The 24,433-nt window shown below is 40.0% G+C and overlaps 1 protein-coding gene across 3 annotated transcripts in view; it reads right to left on the bottom strand.

Annotated features, from left to right (window-relative positions):
- Positions 1-24,433, bottom strand: part of ARHGAP28 (Rho GTPase activating protein 28) — a 181,677-nt gene that overhangs the window by 19,448 nt on the left and 137,796 nt on the right. For all 3 annotated transcript variants that reach the window (XM_017543914.2, XM_017543915.2, XM_037744037.1), the window contains 9 exons: positions 22,264-22,348; positions 19,770-19,912; positions 17,255-17,420; positions 17,055-17,146; positions 14,673-14,750; positions 9,112-9,274; positions 4,382-4,464; positions 1,195-1,392; positions 735-848 (listed from right to left, as the gene is read on the bottom strand). In XM_017543914.2, coding sequence (XP_017399403.1) covers positions 735-848; positions 1,195-1,392; positions 4,382-4,464; positions 9,112-9,274; positions 14,673-14,750; positions 17,055-17,146; positions 17,255-17,420; positions 19,770-19,912; positions 22,264-22,348 — 1,122 coding nt within the window. The remainder of the gene's footprint in view (positions 1-734; positions 849-1,194; positions 1,393-4,381; positions 4,465-9,111; positions 9,275-14,672; positions 14,751-17,054; positions 17,147-17,254; positions 17,421-19,769; positions 19,913-22,263; positions 22,349-24,433) is intronic.

The following is a 24,433-nucleotide window of genomic DNA, read 5'->3' as shown; positions in this document are numbered from 1 at the left end:
AAGAAAAGAAAGAAAAATAAATCCAGTCTCCCACACTAGAGCACATTTCCTTGTCCTCTGCACGGCCCTGGTATAGCTGGGCCCTTGGGGCTCTCATATACATTTGTTTCCCACATTGGGTATAAGTTCTTCTGAGGGCTAAGTAAATTTCAAGTATCTTCACATCCTCCTCAAGGTTGAAGGCAATATCTGCTACTCATGATTATCCTCAAGTTAAATAAAAGCCATAAAAGTAATTCTTCTAAAACTTGTTTCCATTACGTGCCTCCATACAAATAACTGTGTTAAAACTCCAAATTCCTTGGAATGCAATGAATTTACACAAAATAATTTAAGGATTAGCTATTCATTAACTATCCAATCAATGAAGAAATCTCTTTTCCCAAGTATTAGACATTCGAATGCTGGATTGTCCTTAAATCGAGTTGACAGGGACTAAAATGTTGACTTTCAGCTTTTGCAAGAACTGTTCTGGCCCTTCTGGTGGGATATCAAACAATCTTCCTGACTGAGATATTTTAAGAACTTTAACCAAAAAGCACGTAACTCAACACGATGCAAAGACCACAGTACTCTGTTACAGGCCCACTTTCCACGACATTTACAGTTACCACACTCCCTGGTCCTAGAGAATATAAAACATTTGGTTTTAAATGACAAGCTACTCTGTGCCTCCCTTAGAGGAGTACAAACCTAGGCAGTGGACAATCGCAGAGCCTCGTTCCTGGTCTTACCTCCCGCTCGAGGGTCTTCCTCCGGAGCAGCTTCCTGACACTCGGGAGCTGCTTCTTTAACAGCATTGTGGCTTCATTCATTCTTCTTACTTGAGTGATTAAGAAAGATGGAACCTGGAGAAGAAAAATAGCTTGGACTGGAAGAAAAACACTTGAATTCAACCTCCCTGGCAGATTCTGTCTTCAGGTATGGAAACTCCTCCCAGCCACTTGGTATCCTGGAGCCAGGAATGGTGGCACCATCCTTATAAAGTTTAGAAAAAGTTATGAGGATCCTTGTTTCAAAGGGAAATCATGTTAAAGAGCAGCCCTTCCAGAAGGTGTAAGGATGTCACAGCAACCTGGGCTTATCTTCCCATGTTTCTTCCCTACAACCAAGGGAGTCACCCAATCATGGAGCCTTTATGTTTCCTGAGGCCATGGACTTCCGAGGGGAACCTGTCATCACAATGTCACTCACCTTCCACAGAATTTTCTGGTACTTAAGCATTAGGCGGATGATGTGGGCCGCGGTATTTGCTAACAGTAATTCTTCATAATCAGAGTGTTTACTTCTACTAAAGAAAAGGTTTGGTGCCATCACCGTAGAAATATTCCACATACTCATTCGGTTTTTTGATTCGTTGGCGATCACTTTATTGAAGAATGTCATGAGGGCCTAAGAAGAAATAGCATTGTGTCATACAATCGTAAACTGTGAAAAGGTGCCCCCAATTGCTATCATTCACTCTATTTCCATTCACTCGGCTGCCAGAGAATTGTTAGAAGCATAGAATGGTTAAATGTACCATGTTTCCTCTGTAATTGTTAAAGGTACTGGGAAGAAATGTGACCAGTATATTCAACTGTCTGCTTCATAAAAATACTTCCATTTTAATGGATTTATATTGCAGTTTCTGTAACTATGGTTTGCATTTTCTTTTCTTTTATCCTAAATGAGTTTGAAAAATGTTAAAATTAAGTATAAACCAGGAAGAGAAAATGCTGCAGTTCACACAAAAGGTAGTTTTGTTGTGAAGGAAGAAAAGTAATTCTGAAATATATCCTTAACTTAAAGCACTGCTGTTGAAAACTATTTACCATTTCCTAGGGAAAGGAAAACCCATTTAAACAACATGAGTATCTCATTCCTCAGCCCAAATGTAAACTCAAGTGAAAAAAAAATTATTTTTTGGGTGCTATTTTTCTATTGCTTTTCAACTTTGAAATATTCAGCTGTCCAAAAGTAAATGTTTGTGTGCAGTTCTTTTAAGCATTAAAAAAATAAAGAATTGATAAAACTTAATTTGATGAGCTACCAAAGTATAAATACTTATCAAAACCTTCTGAAATTCACCAAGACAACTGAAATCCCTAAAAGAAGTGCTCTTCAGTTTTCTAAGTTTGAATTCCACTATACAGTATTTGCAATGAGAAAAACAGCACTGAATAGTAATAATAGTTAACCTTCATTTGAAGGTTTGCTGTGAGCTAGGCGTTATACTTAGTACTTTATATATATTCACTTGTCATCATTCCAAATCCTGTGCGGTAGATAATATTATTATTTTACAGATGAAGGGATGGAGGTGGAGAGGGGCTGAGCAGCTTTGCCCAGCGTCAGTTAATTAAGTAGCAGCGCCAGGATCTGAACGAAGGGAACCAATTCTTCAGCTAGAGTTTTTGACCTCTAACCCGCATCAGTTACAATCTTAGCTCCAGTCACAATTTAGAATAAAAAATGAGAGAAGAGGAGGAGGAGGAGAAGGAAGAGAGAAAGAGAGAGAGAGAGAGAGAAACACATGTGTATAACATCCTCAGGTCCTGTGATGTTCTGGGGAAACCTTTTGTTAGAAATGTGTTGAATTATTTGATAATTGCTGTATCCTCAGTTGTATGAAAGGGTAGAGGACATTTTGACTCAGATATTTGATACCAGAAGGATTTTTCTAATAAAAGAACACTGTGTGGACAAAGCCAAAAACCAAGATAATAAATTTTCAGCTTTTGAAAAATTACAGAATTATATTAGAAAAGGACATTTTTATGTCATAGCTGATCCCCCTCTTTGCCTTGAGGATATAATATGACTGACATATATTGTAATTGACATAGATATTTTCACTGTGTAGGAGGAAGGTTCTCACCACACTGAAATGCCTGATAAGAGGCAGCGGTAAGAACCATCTTTGTTTTCAGAATTATATTTACTGACCTCAAAATTGCAGTCTCTTTTCAACTCATCCTTATCTCAATTTCATTTCAAAGATTCCAAATACCTGTTGTGCTTAAAACAAATTTCTACTGTATATAGAATGATTGTCCAGAGAGCAAGAGAAACTTTGATTTTTACCAAAATACAGCAAAGCATGAATGTGGAATAAAGAGAGAAAAATGGGGATGAGGAACTAGAATATGATTCTATCAAATGTTCTATTATATATTAGAGGAGAAATCACTTTTCTGAGTTTCATTTTCCTAATATGTAAAATGACCAAATTCTATCAGATGATCTCTAAAATTCTGAAATTGTAGAACTATTTAAATTGAAATACTTTCACAAATTTAAAAATGTGAACATGTTGGAAATATAATTTAAACCAGTGATTTCAAATTCCTCCCCCAGGACACTCATCAGCGTTTTCTTTCCACTTCAGTACACCAGACTAACATGAGTAGCTGAGGACCAGCAATTATAGAGTCTATTTTACAAGTTACATAACGGTCTTATTGACTTCTGACACTGTTCCACTCAAGCCTTCATCTTTACCTCTTCTCCTACTCCTAACACCTTGCCCAGTGCCTGACACAAGATAGACAGTCAATATCTCTGGGATGAAGAGTGAATGAAACTTAAATGTTTAAGAATAGGCCGGGCGCGGTGGCTCAAGCCTGTAATCCCAGCACTTTGGGAGGCCGAGGCAGGTGGATCACAAGGTCAAGAGATCGAGACCAACCTGGTCAACATGGTGAAACCCCGTCTCTACTAAAAATACAAAAAATTAGCTGGGCATGGTGGTGCGTGCCTGTAATCCCAGCTACTCAGGAGGCTGAGGCAGGAGAATTGCCTGAACCCAGGAGGTGGAGGTTGCGGTGAGCCGAGATCGCGCCATTGCACTCCGGCCTGGGTAACAAGAGTGAAACTCCGTCTCAAAAAAAAAAAAAAAAGGAATATACCACGCCGGGCATGGTGGCTCACACTTATAATCCCAGCACTTTGGGAGGCTGAGGCAGGAGGATCTCTTGAGCCCTGGAGTTTGAGACCAGCCTGAGCAATGTAATGAAACCCTGTCTCTACAAAAAAACAGCTGGGTGTGGTGGCACATGCCCGTAGTTCCAGCTACCTGGAAGGCTGAGATGGGAGAATCACTTGGCCCTGGCAAGTCAATGCTGCAGTGAGCTGTGATCATGCCACTCACTCTAGCCTGGATGACAAAGCAAAACTCTGTCTCTAAAAAAAAGAGAGAAAGAAAAAGAAGAAGATACCAAGATCCCCACTCTTTCTTGTCTTCGTCAGGAGAAAGGCAGTGGGGACACAGAAAGACCATGTGTTTGCAGCACACTCCGGTGGCTCAGTGAGCTGTATCTCCATTTTCATTTTCCTATATGACCCATGTCCTATGAGCAATAAGAGCCTCATGACAGACTGGGAGGCGGACGGGACGTACCTGAGCTGTATCTCTGTTGGCATCAGGCAGTGCCATGACCATGAGGTGTAAGGCTTGAAACTGTACTTTGACATGAGGCCCTCCTAACAAGAAAACAGAAATAGTTATACATCTGCAATAACACTGATGCATCCCAACAGCATCTCTTGCTAGCATCTGGTGGCACAGGAGAGCTCCTGAAAGCTTTTGTTGGTAAAGACTCAGGTTTTGTGCCCAGCAATGTAAATTTGTTCACTTGGACAGGAGCCTCTGTCCATCAACTCTCTTTTCCCATCCCATGTTGCCATTGTTGAGGCAGGTGGCCCAGGAGATCCTCAGAATAATTCTGGATTTTTATAGCACTTCCCTTTCAAAGTACTTTAGCAGACCTTCCCTTCCTTTAATACTACAAATAGAAGTTAAGCTCAACACAAGAGAAAATAAACCTTGCTTCCATATTATAAGGCAGAAGAGTACAAGTATTAGGAACACAGATTTAGACCAAGGTTCCAATCCTCATCTACTATGTAGTTGCCACGTGACCTTGGGCAGGTTATTTAATCCCTGCCCCATTTACTTTATTAACTGTAGAATGGGAATAGTCATCTCACAGGCTGTTATGAGGATTAAATGAGTTAATATATGTAGAGTGTTTAAATCAGTACCGGTACCTAGTTATCTTTCTACATGTTTGCTCTTGTTTTTATGATCTATGACACTTAAGCTAGATCTTCCATGGACACTTAGGGAAGGTGATTTTACTCCTCAATAGTGACACAAGATGGCGCCAGAGGGTTGGCATTTAGACTCGGGGATTCCATCCACAGCTGGATAATCCACTGCCAGCTGTGCTAAAAATTTAGAGTACACCAGGGAATCTAGGCTCTCCTTTGGCTGTCTGTATTCTCTTGAAAATGGTGTCTTGGTGGGGAGTTCCTGGAGGAAAGCATTATGTTCTGGAATCCCTGGGGGGTTCTCAAGTTGAAGGAAAATCTATCTATGTCTATTCAATGGCTAGAAGGCAGTCAGCTGCCGGTGAAGTTAACTGAGCTGTTTAGCAGTGGAAACACTTGTGACAAGCTACTAGGTTACCAATGACAAGTGTATACAACCAAGTAATATGGGGGGAGAGAGAGGATCATATTGCTGAAGCAAAATCCATGTGTGGATTTGTAGATACTTGTATCAAATTTATAATAACACAGGTCCAGAATGTTACTGAAAATGGCAAATATATTGATGTGGGTTTGCCTGAATAATAGAAACTTTAAGAGCAAGTCTCAGTGCAAAGCATTTAGGGGCAGATAAGACATTATGTTAGTGCATAAACTGCAGGCTGAGGACTGTCTCTAATTTTCCAATGCAATTTAAAAAAACAAAAAAACTTCTGGGAAAAAAAAAAAGAGATGCAGATGTAGGATTGAGGCTACTGTGTTTCCATTAGCTTCAGAGAAGCTATGAAGCTCCTTTAAGATTAAGTTTAATTTGGCAAATAATCCATTTTCATTTTGCTTAGGAAGCCTGGCCCAACACTGTTTTGTGGTTAACAGTTTTGTAGTTAATTCATTTAATACATGCCAGTCAAGAGTATTCTTTCTCCTCAGGTCATTACTTCCCCCAGAAAGTTATTAAGCATGGGCGGGGCATGGTGGCTCAAGCCTGTAATCCCAGCACTTTGGGAGGCCGAGGCGGGCAGATCATGTGGTCAAGAGATCAAGACCATCCTGGCCAACATGGTGAAACTTCGTCTCTACTAAAAATTCAAAAATTAGCTGGGCATGGTGGCGTGCGCCTGTAGTCCCAGCTACTCAGGAGGCTGAGGCAGGAGAACTGCTTGAACCCGGGAGGCGGAGGTTGCAGTGAGCTGAGATCAGCCACTGCATTCCAGCCTGGCGTCTGGCAACAGAGTGAAACTCTGTCTCAAAAAAAAAAAAAAAGAAAGTTATTTACAATGTTATTTACAATCAATTTACTATACCCTTTGTGAATAAAGAGATAATTATGTAAAAAAAAAAAAAAAAAGAAAAAAAAAAAAAAAAAAAAAAAAAAAGAAAGTTATTAAGCATGTAATGAAAGCATCTGAGGCTTGATTGATGAACTACTAGTCCTTTAATTTTATGGGCAAGTTTGGGGCCAAGTTTGAAAAGGGAAAGTAATGATATTAGTGGAAAAGGCTCTGTGTTCTGAGCTCCATTTGAGGGTATTGAGAGGGACAGCTTAAAAACACACACACACACACACACACACACACACGCACGCACACATATGTTCACAATCCTCCCCTTCAGAAAACCTTGTTACAACTAGAGCTTACTTAGGTGGCAAAAAAGGCCATTATTGCCTGCTGGTAGCAGGCCAGAACTTCGGCTTCCTGCAGGGTTCGCTGGTATCAAATCAACCACCTGCAATACAGTATTTTTCACCTTCAAAGTCATATGAAGAAATGTGGACTCCTTTGTGAACCCTTTGGCATGGTTTGAACATAAGGATTGAATATTTCAGAGGATGAAAACCAATATATTTATATGTCTTTCTTAAATATGATTCTCTGAATAGATCTGGAATTAGAGGTTTGAATCGTCCTTGCATAATTCAGAATACCAAAAAAACAAAACAAAACAAAAAACACCAAATGAGTGATCCAAAGATAAAAGGCCCTAATTCTGGTATAAATACCCAAATCTCTGGGTGACCCACAAACTCCCCCATGCGTGCGTGGGATAACACAGCAAAGGATTGAACAACTGAACAGAGAGTTGAGCTCCTGCCCAAAAGACCACTGGCAATTCCAGTCCAGTCAAGCAAACTGCCTGTTTAAAAGAGCAACAATAGGAAAAGAAACCAAACAACATTTTTTTGGAGAAATACTTCAGAATCCACAGTCTCCAAACACTATATTCATAATGTTCAGAATAGGCTTTAAACTTACTTGACATACAAAATAACAGGAAAGTGTAACCCATTCTCAAAGAAGTCAGAGCCCAACCCTGAGATAATCCAGGTGTTAGAACTAGCCAGCAAGGATTTTGAAGCAGCTGTTGTAACTGTACTCAATGATGTGAAGGAAAATATAATGAATGAAAAGATAGGTCACTTCAACAGAAAAACCGAAAGTATTTTAAAAACACCAACTGAAAATTCTAGAACTGAAAAAAATACAATATCTAAAATAAAAAAAGGATGAAGGAAATTAGTAGCTCTTCTGTCTTTCTCAGCAAGTTTTTCTCATAAAATAAAAACAGTAATCTTACGAGGAAAAGAGATACTGGTAGTGGACAGCGTGTGAATTAAAGCTTAGGAAACACCTGCCTTGCCTGCCATATTCTCTTCTTTTAAGACATGAAAGATTATTTTATGAATCTGGTTTAGTTAGAAAATTCAAAGATTTATAACCTACATAATTTTTAAGACAAATTTTGTCTTACAACTTAGGATCTATTTTAGTGATTTTGTAGTTCTGGCCAACCTGCAGAAGGCTGTAAATTGGAAGATACAGACATAACTTGTTAAGTTCACACAACATTTTAAAATTTAAATTAGTGGCTGGGCCGATCGTGGTGGCTCACACCTGTAGTCATAGCACTTTGGGAGGCTGAGGTGGGCAGACAACTTAAGGGTAGGAGTTTGAGACCAGCCTGGCCAACATGGTGAAACCCCGTCTCTACTGAAAATACAAAAATCAGCTAGGCGTGGTGGTAGGTGCCTGTAATTCCAGCTACTTGAGGCTGAGGCAGGAGAATAGCTTGAACTCTGGGGGCAGAGGTTGCAGTGAGCCAAGATCGCACCACTGCACTCCAGCCTGGGCAACAGTGCAAGACTCTGTCTCAAAACAGCGACAACAACAACAACACAGTGGTTGACATTCTCACATTAAAAGTTTCCCCATTAAAGCCTGGATTTGGCTCTCAATCTGGCACAGCAATCATTATCGAGAACCAAGCAGTGGCCAATGTCTCTAGATGGGGTATGTCCTCTCGGTTTGGACACAGCCCTTTTTGGTCCACGTAGAATCAACGTTTACTTAGCAGGTTCATACATATTTAGACTTGTGACCCTTGAACTCCCCAGGTTAATAGTTAAAGCCCCCACTATGTACCCCCATTCTACTTTTCCAGACTTTTCTCGTTACATCCTCCACAATATTCAATCTTTATGCTCAAACCATGCCAAATAATTCCTTGTCAATTACAACACACACTTTACAGTTTTTGTGCTTTTACCCATATACTTCACTTAAAGACCTAATCTATATGACTTTGTAATTTTCAGAAACAGATTATCTTCTGTGTTGTATATATTGCATCCTGCATCATCAGTCCCAGGACCTCAGATTTAAGAAAAGAAGTAATCTTGTATTTTTAATGGATTATCACACACCAGGCTCTATTCTAAATGACTTCATTCAATACCCACGGCAACCCTGACAAGTAATTATTATCTCAAATTTACAGATGTAGTAATTGAGCCTCAGAAGGTTTGACTGCATGGCTAACAGATGGTTGCACAGGAATTTAAATCTCAAGAGCCTGCAAACCCCTCTGCCTTTTAATGATGATAAAACCCTCTAAACCAGGTTTCAGGATATAAGTATGTAAGTAGATGACTGTTTACCACCAAACTTAATATTTCACCAAGCACTGTCAGGGCTCAGCAAATCTATGCATGAGCACATTTGATTCAGCATCTCTCTTCTGCCCTCACTTTATTGACCTTATATCTTAGTGCATTCACATTTAAAATCTTCTACCTACTTTCCATTAGACTGATGAAGGCAGGTATATATTCCACAGGGAAGAGAGAGGTGGGTAGTTCTCTGAAAAATGCTTTCAACATTACTGCAGCTTCTCTATGGCACATTTTGTCCCATTTAAATTTATCAGCATTGAACTTGGCATCCAGTTCTTCACGGTATTGCTGTAAATCAAGGAAAACAGTCAGTATTCAATGCGTTTTTACCACCCGACCCCATTTTCCCCTTTAAAAACTGTTCTTATATTTTTGTAAACAGACTGGTAAGGTAATGTCTACTAAGAGTAATTTTTTTCAACATGATTAAGGGAAATAGCTGAGGATGAATTTTTAAAAGCATTTTCTAAAATATTTCTAAAATACTGTTGATCTGGAAATAATTTTCTAATTCTACACAAATATAGAAGTTCTCTACTCTGATCACGGTTTCATTTCTGTGGTTTTGGCAGAATACCACTGTTCCCACATGATAAATGCATTGCTAGATTCTGACAAAGTCTCTGTTCCCCCTCTTTTCATAATCCCTTCTGCCACCCTCTCTTCCATCTCTAAATTAGATCAAGAAGGTTTGCCTCTCAGCCGCTTCACATACAGAATGAGAAATAACCCAATAAAGTAACTCTGACCTTGCTGCAACATGCAAACCTATGACATCTTCCTGGAGCAGTGACAGCAAAGCTTTATTCCAAGACAGACACATGTCTTCCACATGTTTGCATGCTTGCCCAGTCCTTCGTAAGGTTTGGAACACTGTACAAATACCTTTTAAAAAATCTCTAAGCCTCCGTAAGTTCTACTTGGCTTACAAATTTTACATTATTAACTCATCTGATTATCGATGCCACTCAGGCTTCATGTTTCTTTTCAAAGGCAAACTCATTTTTTCCGGCTCCTTTGAACTACAAGGTTTACCTATAATGCCAGTCAGTTATAGTCAGTCTCCCGGCTGACACTAACTGCTCCAGAAAGGATATGAAGAAAAGGAACTCTAAAAGCTCTGTTTCTTTAAGGCCTCTGCTTTATTCTCATGAGAAGCCTAATTCTTCTGGCCTTGAGCATACACAGCCAGAGTCAGTGTGCACATCTGACCTTTTCCTAACAAGGATCAGCTCATTAACCAGCCAGACAATCACTCTCTCAGCTCCCAGAGCCTGCAAACTGGAGGACCCTGGCAGCACAAGTTTCTTACAGAGACATATGTGATTCTGATGTACCCTCTCACCCCTACTGATAACATCAAAAGGAGATTTTCTTCTTTTCCTGGAGAAGCTTTCGATCTTATAGGAATACTTTAGCTAATCAAGAAACCCTTTGGTGATAAATACACTTCACAAAATCTTAAGCATAAAGTTCCTCCTAGAATGAAAGAGATAGAGGGGCCTCTGGAAAGAGGAGAATGCATGAGATCCATTCTTTGCCTTCAGGTGTCCTGTAGTCTAGTGAGTGGGACTATTTCATGAGCTAGTACTACTAATTCAGAGTGTACATGCTATAAAAAAAGTCAGGTACTGGTGCTATGCAGTCAGGAAAGAGAGAAGTCAAACTCTGCTAGGGCCAAGTCTTGAGGGTTACAGGGAAGAGGAAATAGAAGGGCATCCTGCTCAAGCAGTGATACAAACGCCAGCAGACCCAGTGTGTCTGCGGAACTCCAGTTCATTCAGCGTTGGTGGCACATCTAGAGCAAGGAATGAGACTGGAGAGCAGCCACCACCAGTGCTAAGGGGACCAGCCTTCACCCTGTAGGCAATGAGGGAGCCTGGAACATCTCTAAGCAAGGAATGGCAAGGGTCGATTGATCTTTTCTGACAGCCAGATGGAAAAATGATTTGGGGGAGGGTGGAGCTAGGCACAGGTCGGGTGGGTGGAAGGAAGTGACAGGCAAAGAACCCAGTTATCAGGCCGTGGCACCATTTCCAGGGAGGATGACTAGGGACTAATCTGGATAAACAGCTGCAGGATAAAAAGGAGAGGAGGCATTAAAGAAATGCCCAGGAGGAAAAATTCTCAAGAATCAGTGATGGATTGAACATGAGACTCAGAGGGAGAAATAATCATCCAAGATGATTTTCCAAGATGATTTCCACTGACTTGTAATGGGCAGATGGCAGTGCTGTTAATAAGAAAAATACAGGAGGAGGAGTAAGCAATTCCCATCAACTGCCTGGTACCACTGCAGTAAAGCAAAGGAGACACTGTTGGATTCCAAGTGCACAGGAAGCCCCGGCAAGAGAATTCAGATTTGTTTTCCACATACCTCTGCCAAAGGGATCTATCTGAATCAGGAATGTGGCTGTCCTAACATGTGAGTGGTTCCCAGTCACCTAAGGGGCAACAGGGCACCAGGGTCAAGAGGAGGTGCCACAACCAGATCCTTTAGGCTTTTATCAAACTCTGCAACTGGCTAGGATATATGGTCTGTGCCTCAAGCTTCTCACTGTACAATGGAGTATTAAAATGACATTTTCAAGATCAAAACAAATAATATCATGTAGAGCTCACAGGATAGGGCCTGCCATGCTGACAGCACTCAAACACTGCACGGGCTGCTTGCCCCTCCCCTACTCTCAGGTCTATTCTAACCTGCATTGTCATTGCTATGGGAACCCCACGCGAATGTGGTGTGATTACTTGGGGAATAATACCATGTCATCTTGTCTGGATGGCTGGTATAAAGCAACACTGAGAGAAAGAATGTCTTTTTTTGGTTCTGAACAGAGCTGACATTTCAGTGGTGGTCCCGAAGTGAAGCCAAGTCAACCAGGTGTGACTTTACCTTGCAGAAGACAGGGAGCACTTAGAGGTTCAGAAGTCAGGTTTTTCTGACCCCTGTTACTGAGAGCACTAGGCAAGGATAAGAAGTCTTGTCATTAAATCTCTCTTCAGTAAAAATGCAACCTGCTTCTATGTCTGAGGTAGTTTTATACAAATGCAAATAACCAGCCTAAATAAGCCAGGTGAGGTAATTATAAAACATTTAGAACAGCCTTGGAATGATTCAAACTAGTCAAAAAAGAAAATCTCACATGTCAAACAGTCGGCCTCTTTCCATAAAATGTATTCCCTGGTGTTTGGCTCAAATTTCTGTCATTTTTGAAAAGAAAATCATTGCAAACACCAACCAAAGCATTAAATTGGTTCCAAATGAGCCGAGGCCTCAAGTCTGGGACTTGGCTCTGCAGCTGCGTGTTCCCTGTTTGGCTGAAACCAGCAGCTTCCTCCCAGGCTGCTTCTCCCATCAGCCTCCCCAAATGTTTAAAGCACAAAGCCAGGCCAGACTGTTCACAGTAATGACACACTAGCGGACCACAGGGCTGGTATCATCAACTTGGCCCAATTCGAGGATAATTATCATGGAGTTTTTAGTAGTTCAGTGGATGAATGACAAAAAAGGAGGTAGTTTAAATGAAAAGTTTGAATAAAGGAGAGGAATAAAGATCACTTTAATGCATCATATTTCAATGCCTTTCTAATGGCAGTGTTGCCCAGTTTCTGTTCACTTGCCCAGATTTCTTTCACATTGGCCTTCCTGGGGCTCAGACCGTGAAAACATCTGGATTACATTTTCCACTAATAGGTGATGGAATAAATAGGCTGAAACTACATAAAACTGGGTAGGGGAGAAAAGACTTTGACCTATATGTGGTTCAGAAATGCAAGTGCCTGTAAGAACATTACGAAGGAACGATTGGCCTTCGAGGAACATTTTTCAGTGGAGTGTTAGCCAAAGAAAAGTAACTGTTGCTATAATGTTAAACTCTGTGCACACAAGAAATGTCCTGTAATGTTTTCTCCTTTGGGTGACTTAAAAATAGGACTTTTAAATCATACCCATTATGCATTTTATACACCTATGCACACGTGTGTGCCCGCGCGCACACACACACAGAGGAACCAGTAAGAATATGTGCAAATACAGTTTCCCAATCACGGAGGGAGGTTTCAAGAGATGGAATCTGTTTCTGTTTAGGAAATTTGTTTCTTTCATTTTGGTTCTCTGACTCTGTAGATATAACCAAAGATTTAACCAAAATAAGTAATTTCATCCTTAAATGTAGTATACATGTGCTTAGAAGTGTATGTAAGAACCAAACACATGAGAAACGGAGGCAAAAGGCAGACTGAATTCAGAAAGCATGAGCCTTAAGGAACCGCTGGGCATTTCCCTGCCTTCCACAAGAGCTTGTGCCGGGATTCAGCCAACTCCACTCTCAGGGACGTCGTAACTCCTCAGCATGCCCGGGGCCCTGATGCCCTGGTGCTCTGCTCTGACTCCCTTCACGGGAAACCTTGCCCTCTTCTGCAAAAGCCCAGGTAGCAGACTCTTGCAGCTGCTGGCCCCTTCTGGATGTGGCTCAGCCGTATTTTCCACAGGATGCCCCAGCCCAAGATAGGGTGAGGCAGGGGTACTAGGGCCTGGCCGATTCTGCGCAGCACGTGGCTCCTCCATGGTGAGGAATTGTCAGACCTGCACTGTGGTTGGGGCCTCACCCTGGTCAAGCCTGATTCCTGCCCCTTTCATCCTTCAGAAGCACTACTGCCATGACCCTCCTCTGCTCCTCACCCATCTCAGCATCAGCTTTCTGGAGAGTCCAATAGACACAGCCTATCTATTCTCAGTTTCCTGTTAGAAAAACCTCTCATCACGCTCCTATATAAAAACTCCGAGACTGATAGAAATAGAATTTCCCAAAACATGTACTAAAATTATTTAATGAAGAGATGCTGTTTTGCCTCTAAAAATTTCCTTTTGATAAACATTACCACATTTGTTTTCCCCTACCCCTGAGACTGTTTGCTCACGGATCCATCTTCTAAAACTGCTCAGGTTTTCAGGTCTGCAAGCCAGGGAGTGATCCAACCGCAGGAATGAACTCCACGGTGAACACCTACCCGCAGACACAGTGTGATGTTTCGCTGCATTTTTATGACAAAAGCTTTCCTTTTCTAATAATTCTTTACTTTACTGTACTGTAGAGTTTGCCATCTCATGGAATTAAGAAAGCAGAGGAACAAGATTCACACTGAACAGCTGGTTTTAGATGTGGATGTTAACATTACCATAAGTGGAACCGGGTTTTGGAACTGCTGAGTGAGTAATCTAGTGGTTACAGCCATTGCTACAAATTACTGTAACAACTTTCACTAAAGGGACAGCCAAACAATGTTTAAAGCAACGAATGATGGAAATAAAGGCTCATATAATATTGGCTTAGTGAATTCCATGACTGAGAGGACACAACAAACTAAGGTGTTTAACCTCCAAAACAGTGGGGAGACGGTTCAACTTTTCCAAATTAAAGACAAGCAGCAGTTTTTCAAGGTGAATTGATGTGTTGCTTCATTGTTGTTTTTGTTTTTTTAATGTTGCTGTTTGGATTTTTAAAATTCTGGATCATGAAAAAACTCTGGAACAAACATTTCACCACAGGTACCAAGGAATACTAGGAAGAACCAAGCGATAATATCTAATAAACAACAACAAAGCGCTGGATACCCAGTGCTTGTGTGAAGTGGATCTAGCCAGCTTAGAACGCTACCTAGGAAGAGACAACATGTTCAATACCTTGACTTTAGCGGTACATCCCGAAAGTCGAAAAATTCCTTCAGATTCCAGACCCGATTCCTCGACTTTCTCAAAAAACTAGAAAGCAATGATATAGTACAAGAGTAAGTACCTCTATGTGATTACAAACATCTAAAATAATAACAACGATGATATGAATCAATAAGTTGCCAAGCATATATACGTGCCTGGCACTTGAATGCTTTGTTAAATGTTCACAGCCATCCTATGATGTCAACATTATTCTCCAATATGCAAATGAGAAAATACAGATTGATAGTAGTTATAAAGCTCTCCTAAGATCAGCCTCGTAAGTAATGGCAACAACTCAAGTTCATGCTGTTAACTGCTCTAAAATTATATATGCCTCTTAACCTTTTTAAGATCTGATTCCTACAACTCTTTCTGCAGACTGGTCAGTAACAAAAGATTCTAAATCTACTGTCATTGGTTGTAATCACTCTGACTAAGAAACTATAGGAATTCTAGATGTCTGACCAAAGAGTTTAGATGAGGTAATGATTTTATGAGTTCTTGCGATGGGGATGGGTGTTAAAAAAAGTAATAAACACTACCATTTATTGTGCATTTATTATGTGTAAAATCCTATTCTCAGTCCTTTACCTACATTAACTCATTTAATCATCACAATAACCCTATGAAGCAGGTGGGATCATTACCCCTATTCTACTGCTGAGGAGACTAAGTGAAACAGCTCAATTCACTATAAGAAAGCAGCTCATAGTGCATCTCTGGAATGGATAATAGCTTGGCCAAGCTTGCCCAGTAAGAAGGGGATCCAGCATCTCTGCTATTTTCCTTTCAAGAAATGACGGTGGATGGTGCCTGGAACTAAGGTAATTCTTTTAGGTATGAAGATAAATAGATTTAGGAAGAAGAACCACGTCTGTAAGAAAAGCCTCTCTTTTAGGAGTGGGAGAACAGTATCTTGAGGTGTCATAACGAGGAACACTTAACATCCAGTAGTACTACAGCTAACACGCTGCTAACATGATAGAAATCCAGATCTAGTTTAGCATTTATTAAGTACTTTCTATGTGCTAAGTTCTATGCTAAATTCTTGTACTTACACAGTATTGTAAACTTATGTCCTGAAATGTCTGTCTTTGATTTTGATGAATATTTCAAACTCTATCTTTTACATACAGGGCAAAGAAAATTCTGATTTTAACTCAGTGAAGGAAAGAACATCTCAGAGTCACCATGGACTCTGGACTTTGCTATATGCTGTGCTCCTCTTCCCCCTCCACCTCTTGCTGACTGTGTGTCTTGCGTAAGTTATCTCACTCTCTGAGTCCTCAGCTGCCTCATCAGTAAAAGGGCGATGGTAACACCAGCCTCCTTGGGCTGCTCCGTGCTAACTAGACATGATACTTCATGGACAGCACCGACACAGCCCTGCCTATGGAAGTCACCCACAGAGGGCCCCTGTGCACAGAGGTGCTGCCTGTATCCTCTGGCCGTCTGGGTGCCATCCTCCTAGCTCCTATCTCCAGCCAGTCACCTGACTTGAGAAGTATCTCCATTTGAGGCACTGGTAGTAAAATATAGGAAGCTCAACAAATGATGTACAATTGTCAGTGTCAGGTAGGTATGTGTTTCCTTAGACAATATTTTAAAATATCATTTAAAAACTTGATTTAAAATTCAACTCGATTTGTGTTAGGGACTAGGGATTTTAATTGTGCCACTGGATGTCACTGTGGAATAAATGCACACTCAGGTAAAAACCGGTGTAAATTGTTGGCTATGAAACAGCACTACTTAAAAGCAAATCGGGTATTCCGCAACAATAGTCACAGAGATATCAGCATTTTACAGTTCAGATAATATTTCCGAAACCCCTTCCACAAAATCATGCTGTTTGTCTAAATGTATCCTATCTGCCCAGTCACAACGGAAAGTGACCAGAACATGCTGGTTTTTAGACTTTATTAAACTTTGTTTGGAAAATTGGTAAAATGATTACACATATACATATGTTTAAAACCCAGCCTATATTTCAGAAAATACTTTTCTATTTATATATGCATCGTTAATAATTAATGTTCAACTTCATCTAGACAGAATAATCAAATAAATACACACACAAACACATTCATATGCACAGATAACATTTGAAAAAATATTGGAAAAAATGTAACTGTGCCCTGGGTCAGAGTATCTGTGTCCATCACCACAGTCCAGGCACTGTGGGCCGTTGTGTGGTACATGGAATAAAGCTGAAAATCACCAGGGGCCTGAGTCCTAAGAAGGCAATAGTGTCTTTAAATCTAAAAGAAAATGTATCTGTGTATTTACAAAGTACCAAACCATAAGCGCGAGGCTCTGTGAATCTCCTTTCACTTGCCTGCTACTCACTTTTTGTAACACCAGGGGAACTTTCACTCCAGGGTCTTTCTTTCGGTCACTGTCCAGGAGGACTGCAAGCGGAACTCCAAAAATCCCACTGTCTTCATGGTGAGACAGTAAAGGGGGAAATAAAAAAGAATCAGCAAAGCACTATCTTATTCCACTGTGTCAAAGTGTTAAAGTCGGAAGCAATCAGTCTTGTTAGTTACCTCGTCCTTTAACTTTCTCTGTTTTGTTTCTTTTCAGTTGAATTCCAAAGGCATCAAAAAAGGCTGTCAATTCAATCAGAGAGAGATGGCGGATTTTCTTCATGTCTTCAGCAGACAGATCTCCTGCTTCCGTTAAGCCAAATCTGGTTTTCTGAACAATGAATTTCTAAAACACACAGTGAAGATATTTATTTTTTATGGCAAAGGAAAATTATTATACCTTCACTCAAATGCCACCTGGACACTCTAAATCTATGCAGCAGAACATGTTATTTGCAAAACATCTCTAAGGAGCATGCTGCATCCTGGAAATATGAATATGTGATTCAGACCATTTGCAGATCACTGCTATGCTAATTAGAAGCAAAACAGTAGTCTAAAGCATATGATAACATTGCTATTGCAACTGTGGAAACTGCCTTCTTTATAAGGAACACCCGATACTGTCAAGCAACATACATGTCAGGCACCACATGGAATGCACACACCATAGCCCTTAACTGGAATTACATGTGACACACACATACCAGGCAATACACTTAGGTATATCCCAGGAGAGCTCTGAACGTATGTTTTTTTTTTTTTCTTCTTGGAAAGTCAGTCTTTAAATCAGCGTTTATCTATCTCATACTGCACACTTAAGAGACTCTTAGTAATCTCCCAGTGTAAATGATTACACCTGCTTGCTGAGACAACAGGTATTCTACCATAAAAATCATATTTAAATGGTTCCAAATTCTTAAAGCAAAATCCAGGGAAAGTGCAAATAATTCTACTATCATTTTGAACACAGAGATAATGACACATTCTCTATTTTCACGCTAAGAAACAAATGACACTAAAACAACAGCAGCAGCAAATCCTTAACAATCCAGAAATACCGTGAAGAATGTAAGCAGCAAGACCTTTTAGAAGCAAAAGATTGTTCTTATATGATATCCACGGGTTCACTTTGCCCTCAGAAAGAGTAGTAGTATTGAAAAAGTGCCAAAGTAAATAAAAAAATCCCACAGGTTAAATTACAAACACTTACATTTAAATTATAAAGCTTTAAGTTCACATTTTCCATAAGAGTTGCCTAAATTGAAGCTTCCTTGGGGTATTCAAACAATCTACTCATTCATTCATTACTCATTCAATAATTGCTCCTTGGAACCCCAAATATGTAAAAATAAAATGTAGGATGTGGTTTGAGGAATGCCTTGTGCTATTAAATGCTTAGCTAGTTTACCTTCCTTCTGAGGCTAAGTCCTCATGTAACGGTAACACATAACAACAATATAAACAAAAAATTGCAATTACATATTGAGCAACTACTATGTGCTAAATCCTATGCAAAGTTCGTCATGGGAAGAGCCAAACCTCAGAAGGAGCTGGCTTCGATTAGGAGATGCTGAGCCAGCATCCTCCCTTGGCTGCCTCTCTTTAAGATAAGGAGGGGCTCCCCGTGAAACCAGAGTCCTGTAGGCTTCTCTTTTCCCTAGATCACTATAAGTTGCTGTCTAACCTGGAGATTGCTTGGGGACCAGGAAGGGTTGTGAAGTTGGACACATTTACTTTCAAATCCTATTTCTGCTTCCCACTAGCTGTGGGCTTTGGACATGTTACTTAGCTTCTCTGGGCCTCTTTCCTCAGCTGTAAAATCACGAGGGTCTACCTTACATTATTAACAGAGTGCTTAGTACAGTGTCAGGCCTGTAGAAGGTACCCAGTGAGTCCTAGAGATCTTCCCTTCCTCTTCCTCTCCTCTGTCATGGGATGGCTGTTTGGGAATGTTCAAAGTTACCTGGTACAAAAAGTCTGTTTCTGGATGACTCGTTTATTTAGCTCTGAAACTGCCTGGGCCCTGCTCATCATGCCTCCGACCCTGATCAGCACAGAGTATTCGGGACTCCACATGATAAACTTTTTCACATGCAGTAGTTGAATGGCAAATAGACCAACGTAACATAGATCTCTATCAGGCTTCCTAGATATAACATTCTGGATGTAAATAAAGAGACTTTGAGGGTAACAAAGTATGGAGCCATCTTTGTCCATCGTGTAATAATAGAAGTCTTGAATTGGTTTTGATATGTTTTTGTTGTCTGTCCCATGAGATCTCACTTCTTAGAACTGTGACTTTTTGCAGTGCCCTTTTCTGAATATGTGGCTTATAGAGGCAGAAGTGTGTAAAGTTAGGGTCTGCACTGATGCATAAGTAAAGTAAGAATATCAAGTGCAAGAAAGCTCACAAGCCAGGTAGAATCCTATTTCATTTGTAAAGTACTGTAGTATTCATGCACACAGCCTCACAACTTTTCCTCAACACAGGAATGCCAGGGACAGCCAGGCAGGCTGTGCACTGCACAACAATTGGTGCCCAAATAACACCCCAAATGGCGATATGAACACTGATGCCTGGCCTCCCGAAACCCCTTGTGCACATACAGAGATATTTAAAGAGAAATCTTAGTTTTGTCCCATGAAGAAGTCACAGGCAGTTTCTGGAATAATCATGAAAGGTTTTGCTTACAGTTAAAACATAGTCTTCTTTCTTAATCTCTGATTTCTTAAGTTTATTTCTTTTTAGAGTCTCTGTAACCATTTCTGAATAAGAGACTTCAAACGACAGCTCTTCAGCCTCTGGTGGAATGTTCTTTACCAGATAATCATCATCTAAAGATAAAATAGAGACTATTTAATAGGCCATTTAATCAATCAATACTATTTGCTATAAAATAAATTCAAAATATTTACAAGTAAACTCACAAGCATGTTAGAGTGTTTATATGCAAGAAAAAGCAGCAAACTCACCCCGAAGAGTTCAGTTAAACAATAATGTAGCATCGCAGACCTCCATATGGACGTATGTCTATCATCATTGTCCAAACAAACTATTTAATCTGACTTTTCAAATTTTAGATTTGTACGTCTCATGAAAGTTGCTGAGGATTAGTTTAAGAAGTCCGAAATAGGGTATTTATACATATTCTTATGATATTAAAATTAAGCTCATCTAGACCCAATGTCATTGTTACAGGTAACCAGAAGCTTAAAGGAGAGGAAGAAAGGGTGGAATGTGCTAGAATTCTTCTCTACTTTTACTCCTCTTGTTTCTCCCCTCACCTGTAGAATATTTGCCTATTGAGGTTTGTTCAAATTCAATTTGTATTTCACAGCTAAATGTGTTTAGGTGAATTAATTAGAATTTGTTATTTAATATTGGTTACCTGACTTTGTATGACATACATTAAGAAAAAGGCTGAATGTGTTATAAGTAGTACCCCTTAAAAATGCTTTTCTCAAGCTAATTTGAAATTTAAGACAAAAGATTCATCAGCAAAAACAAATGAATCCATAAATCATTTTAGCAATCCTAACCTGATTTCTGATTAAGAGTTCAGCTTGTCATCTGCTTTCACTGCCTGGCAAAACTGTTCATATGCAAAGTGAATAATTATTTTATTATAAAATGAACTCATTCTCTTTTGCCCTCTGCGGTAGGCACTGACTAGAGGACTACCAAGTGGAACAAAAGGAACATAAGGCAGAATAAAGAAAACTTAGTTAATTTTACATTAAAATTAGGTGGGGAAATTTATAAGTCAACAGATATAAAAATTCTGAGTGGTGATGCTAATTGAAAACACAGTAATAAATGAGTGCAGCAAGAACTTAGAAAATGGCAAAGGGAGGCCAGATGCTGGGGCTCATGCCTGTAATCCCAGCACTTTGGGAGGCTGAGGGAGGCAGATCACCTGAGGTCAGGAGTTCGAGACCAGCCTGGCCAACATGGAGAAACCCTATCTCTACTAAAAATACAAAAATTAGCCTGGCGTGGGAGCAGGCACCTGTAATTCCAAATACTTGAGAGGCTCAGGCAGGAGAATCACTTGAACCTGGGAGGCAGAGGTTGCAGTGAGCTGAGATCGCACCACTGCACTCCAGCCTGAGTGATGAGAGTGAACCTGTCTCAAAAAAAAAAAAAGAAGAAAATGGCAAAGGGAGAGCTATGATGCTCAATTGTTATACAGGGGCTTGCATTCAAAACAGAGGAAGACACAAATAGAACCCTAACTTCCTAAGGATCTATGAAGAGATTCTTTGGAGAGCAGCAATTAAACAGGCCAATGCTCCAACCACAGGACCACTCCTCGTAGATGGCTAGCTCTTGGTGGCATGATTTCAACTAAGTCACAGTATGGCAACCAATAGAATGATGTAGAATACTATTGTCTAGCAAGTCTCTTCATTTTTGTTTTTACTTTTTTCTTCTCAGCTTTACTGAGATACACTTCACATGTCATTCGATTCACCCATTTAAAGTATACCTGCCAATAGTTTTTAGTACATTCAGAGTGGTACAACCATCATAATGATCAATTTTAGAACACTTTCGTCACCTCAACATCTTTGATTTTTGAAGCCAATGCTGAAAAAAGCACAGGCTTCATTATTTACAAAAAGAATGCACATATTTTGGAAAAAACTGAGAAATCACAAAAGTATGTCCAAAAGGGGGCCTATTTCCCACCAGGAGGATCCAAGATTCCATACTGAGCCCCTCTAGGGAGCCCACCTCTCAAATGAAGAGGTCCAGGTAAAAGCCTCCCCGGCAGCCTTGTCAGGGGCAGCCTGCTCTAGGGCTGCCTGGGCCTGAGCAGTAATTAGGGATCCTCAGAAGTGCCTACCTCCTGGCCTACCTGAAACGGTGGAGCAGACGACATCACTTGCGAAAGAGCCTTTAAAGCAAAGACACTACCCACGTGAGGAGTTTCTAAATGATGAGGTGGTCGTGAAGGAGGAAAAGATTCTGTTTCCAATCTGGCTCAATTAATTTTGTCTTGTATGACAGAATGGAGTGTTTGGAGGTGGGTGGGAGGAGTGAGTGTTGGAAGTGACAGAATCACAATGGGGAGAAAAGCACACTTCTATTTTGCTTTTAGAAATTCACTGCTAACTGTACTGAGTGCCAGAACAAAAGCGAGGAGACACAGCTGAAGTTCAACGGGAGGCATGCGGCTCACCACTCATGGCCTTCTGAACTGGCTGTCCAGGCTCCGGTGATCCATTGGAATGAACTGGTAGGTCCGGAATGGTCTCAAGTAGAGCCTGCCAAGCCAAGGAAGATGAACACAAAACATTTTACCATAAATACAGTCCACCCCACATTTCAGTCTAACTTATGTTCTGCAGTATACAAGAGTTATTTTCACAAAAAAGCCATTCTTGATTTGGCAAAGGCCCTGCATCTGATTGCCTGTTTCTGCATTCAGTTCAGACGTGTGCAGCTTTCACTGGTTTCACAAAAGGGTACAATGTCAGGTCCACATAACTGCTTTCTTAGCTCGCAAATGTTTGCTGCTTATACCTTTGCTAAGAGGTAGAAATTATGATGCCTGCTGTCACATATTTGATAATTATAATATCATTTGTTAATTAATCTTCATGCATTTTGGCCTTATTTATATTAATTATATTATGTTAATATAACATTAACATATCAATTCCCCTCACAGCAAAATACAGAGCGATAGTAACTAACAAAATATTAAGTATCTTTTCTAATTCAATTTCCCCTCTTAATTAATTTGGTACTTTTTAAATTGAATTCCTGCCAGAGCACTGAACTGCCCTGCAGTATTATCAGAAGTTGAGAATCTATTCTTGTAAAGGCCTGTGAAGCAAGCTACTGCCTAGGTCTGGATGGGTACCAGTAAAAATTTATACACAAATCCTATCAAAAACATTTACAAGCAAATCCTACAAATTTTAATATGAGAGTTATCTGTGAATATGTGTGATAGTGAAATCTGCTATGCCATCAAGAATCTTTTATATGCTATTCACACATAAAATGTTTTCCCCCAGAGCCTTATGTTTTTTTAAATTCTTTTATTTATTTAGCAATAACTGAACACCTGCTTCATGAAAGAACTTTTATTATGTTCTACAAGTTGCACAAAGGAGTCTTGAATTCTGAGCCTCATGATCTCCTTTTATTCCCATTTATTTCAAAAAATTGATACAATTATAATTGTGTAAATGGCATATGAATAGATGTCCGATTATTAAAACATAGATGCCCAATTACTGTAACGGTGGAAGAATGACAAACTGAAAAAAGGTCTAGGGTCATGTAGGTTCATTGCCTGGCTGATCTTTGGTGGCTCCACAAGTAACACTATAGAATAAAGATTACCCACACACTCAAATCCTTAAAGAGATATGGACAACTTTCCCTTTCCTTAATTCCAACAAAGAAATGCTTTCTCAGACTTTAAAATAACTTACCTATGGGAGAGAAGACTCTTGAAAATTGATAAGACTTTTTCATTTATTTAGGGCTTGAAACTGATGGTTTAGGATACTTAAACCTACTGAATATCATTTTCTTAATTTTCTCTACCAGTTAAACTGGCCTCAAGCCTGTTAATTTTACTGAAGGAGTGCCTGCTCTTTGTAATGTAAATAGTTGTGGGACTTTCTTGGGAGAAACAGAAATTTGAGTCATAATTCCTGCTCTTGAGCTACTTACAATGAAGAGAAAAGAATAACACTTATGAACCATTATGAAAAGACAAGCCACTGTCAAGAGCTAATTTCTGTAATACCAACTGCAAGTGTTATTGGAGAGCAATCTAGAGGGAAGAGGTGCCATCCGGAAGGTTCTCACTGATGAGGTGGTTGGACTTGAGCTGAAACTTAAGGAATAACGAACAGGACTTCCAAAGGCAGAGGCAAAGCATTCAGTCCAGACAGAGATGGAAGCAGAAATTTCAGGCATGGAACTATCTGAAGCATTTCAGCACCAGGGACAATGAAGAGACTGGGGTACCAGGAGTCATGTCATGGTATTACAGAATCATAAGAAATAAATTCATCAGGAGAATCAGTACAAATTATGGAAGTTTTTGAAAGCCAGGTCAAGGAGTTGAGACTTAGAATCCTATGAGGTTAGAAACAGAACAGAGCAAGACAAACAAACTCTCATCTTTGTGTTACAGCAAGAGAATGATTCATGGGGGAGATGACGGAACAGTGGCAGCCAATAAATGGTACGTGAGTTGGGATGTAGGTTTAGCAGGAAACGAGATGCTTGACATATATCATTTTAAAACATCCATTCCTCATTAAGGATCATATTATGACTAGCATCGTTTTTTATTTGTACTAGTGATTTTTTTTTTTTTTTTG

The sequence above is a fragment of the Cebus imitator genome, unplaced genomic scaffold, assembly GCF_001604975.1.
Source record: "Cebus imitator isolate Cc_AM_T3 unplaced genomic scaffold, Cebus_imitator-1.0 Scaffold162, whole genome shotgun sequence".
NCBI lineage: Eukaryota > Metazoa > Chordata > Mammalia > Primates > Cebidae > Cebus > Cebus imitator.
This window is presented reverse-complemented; position numbering and strand designations above follow the sequence as displayed.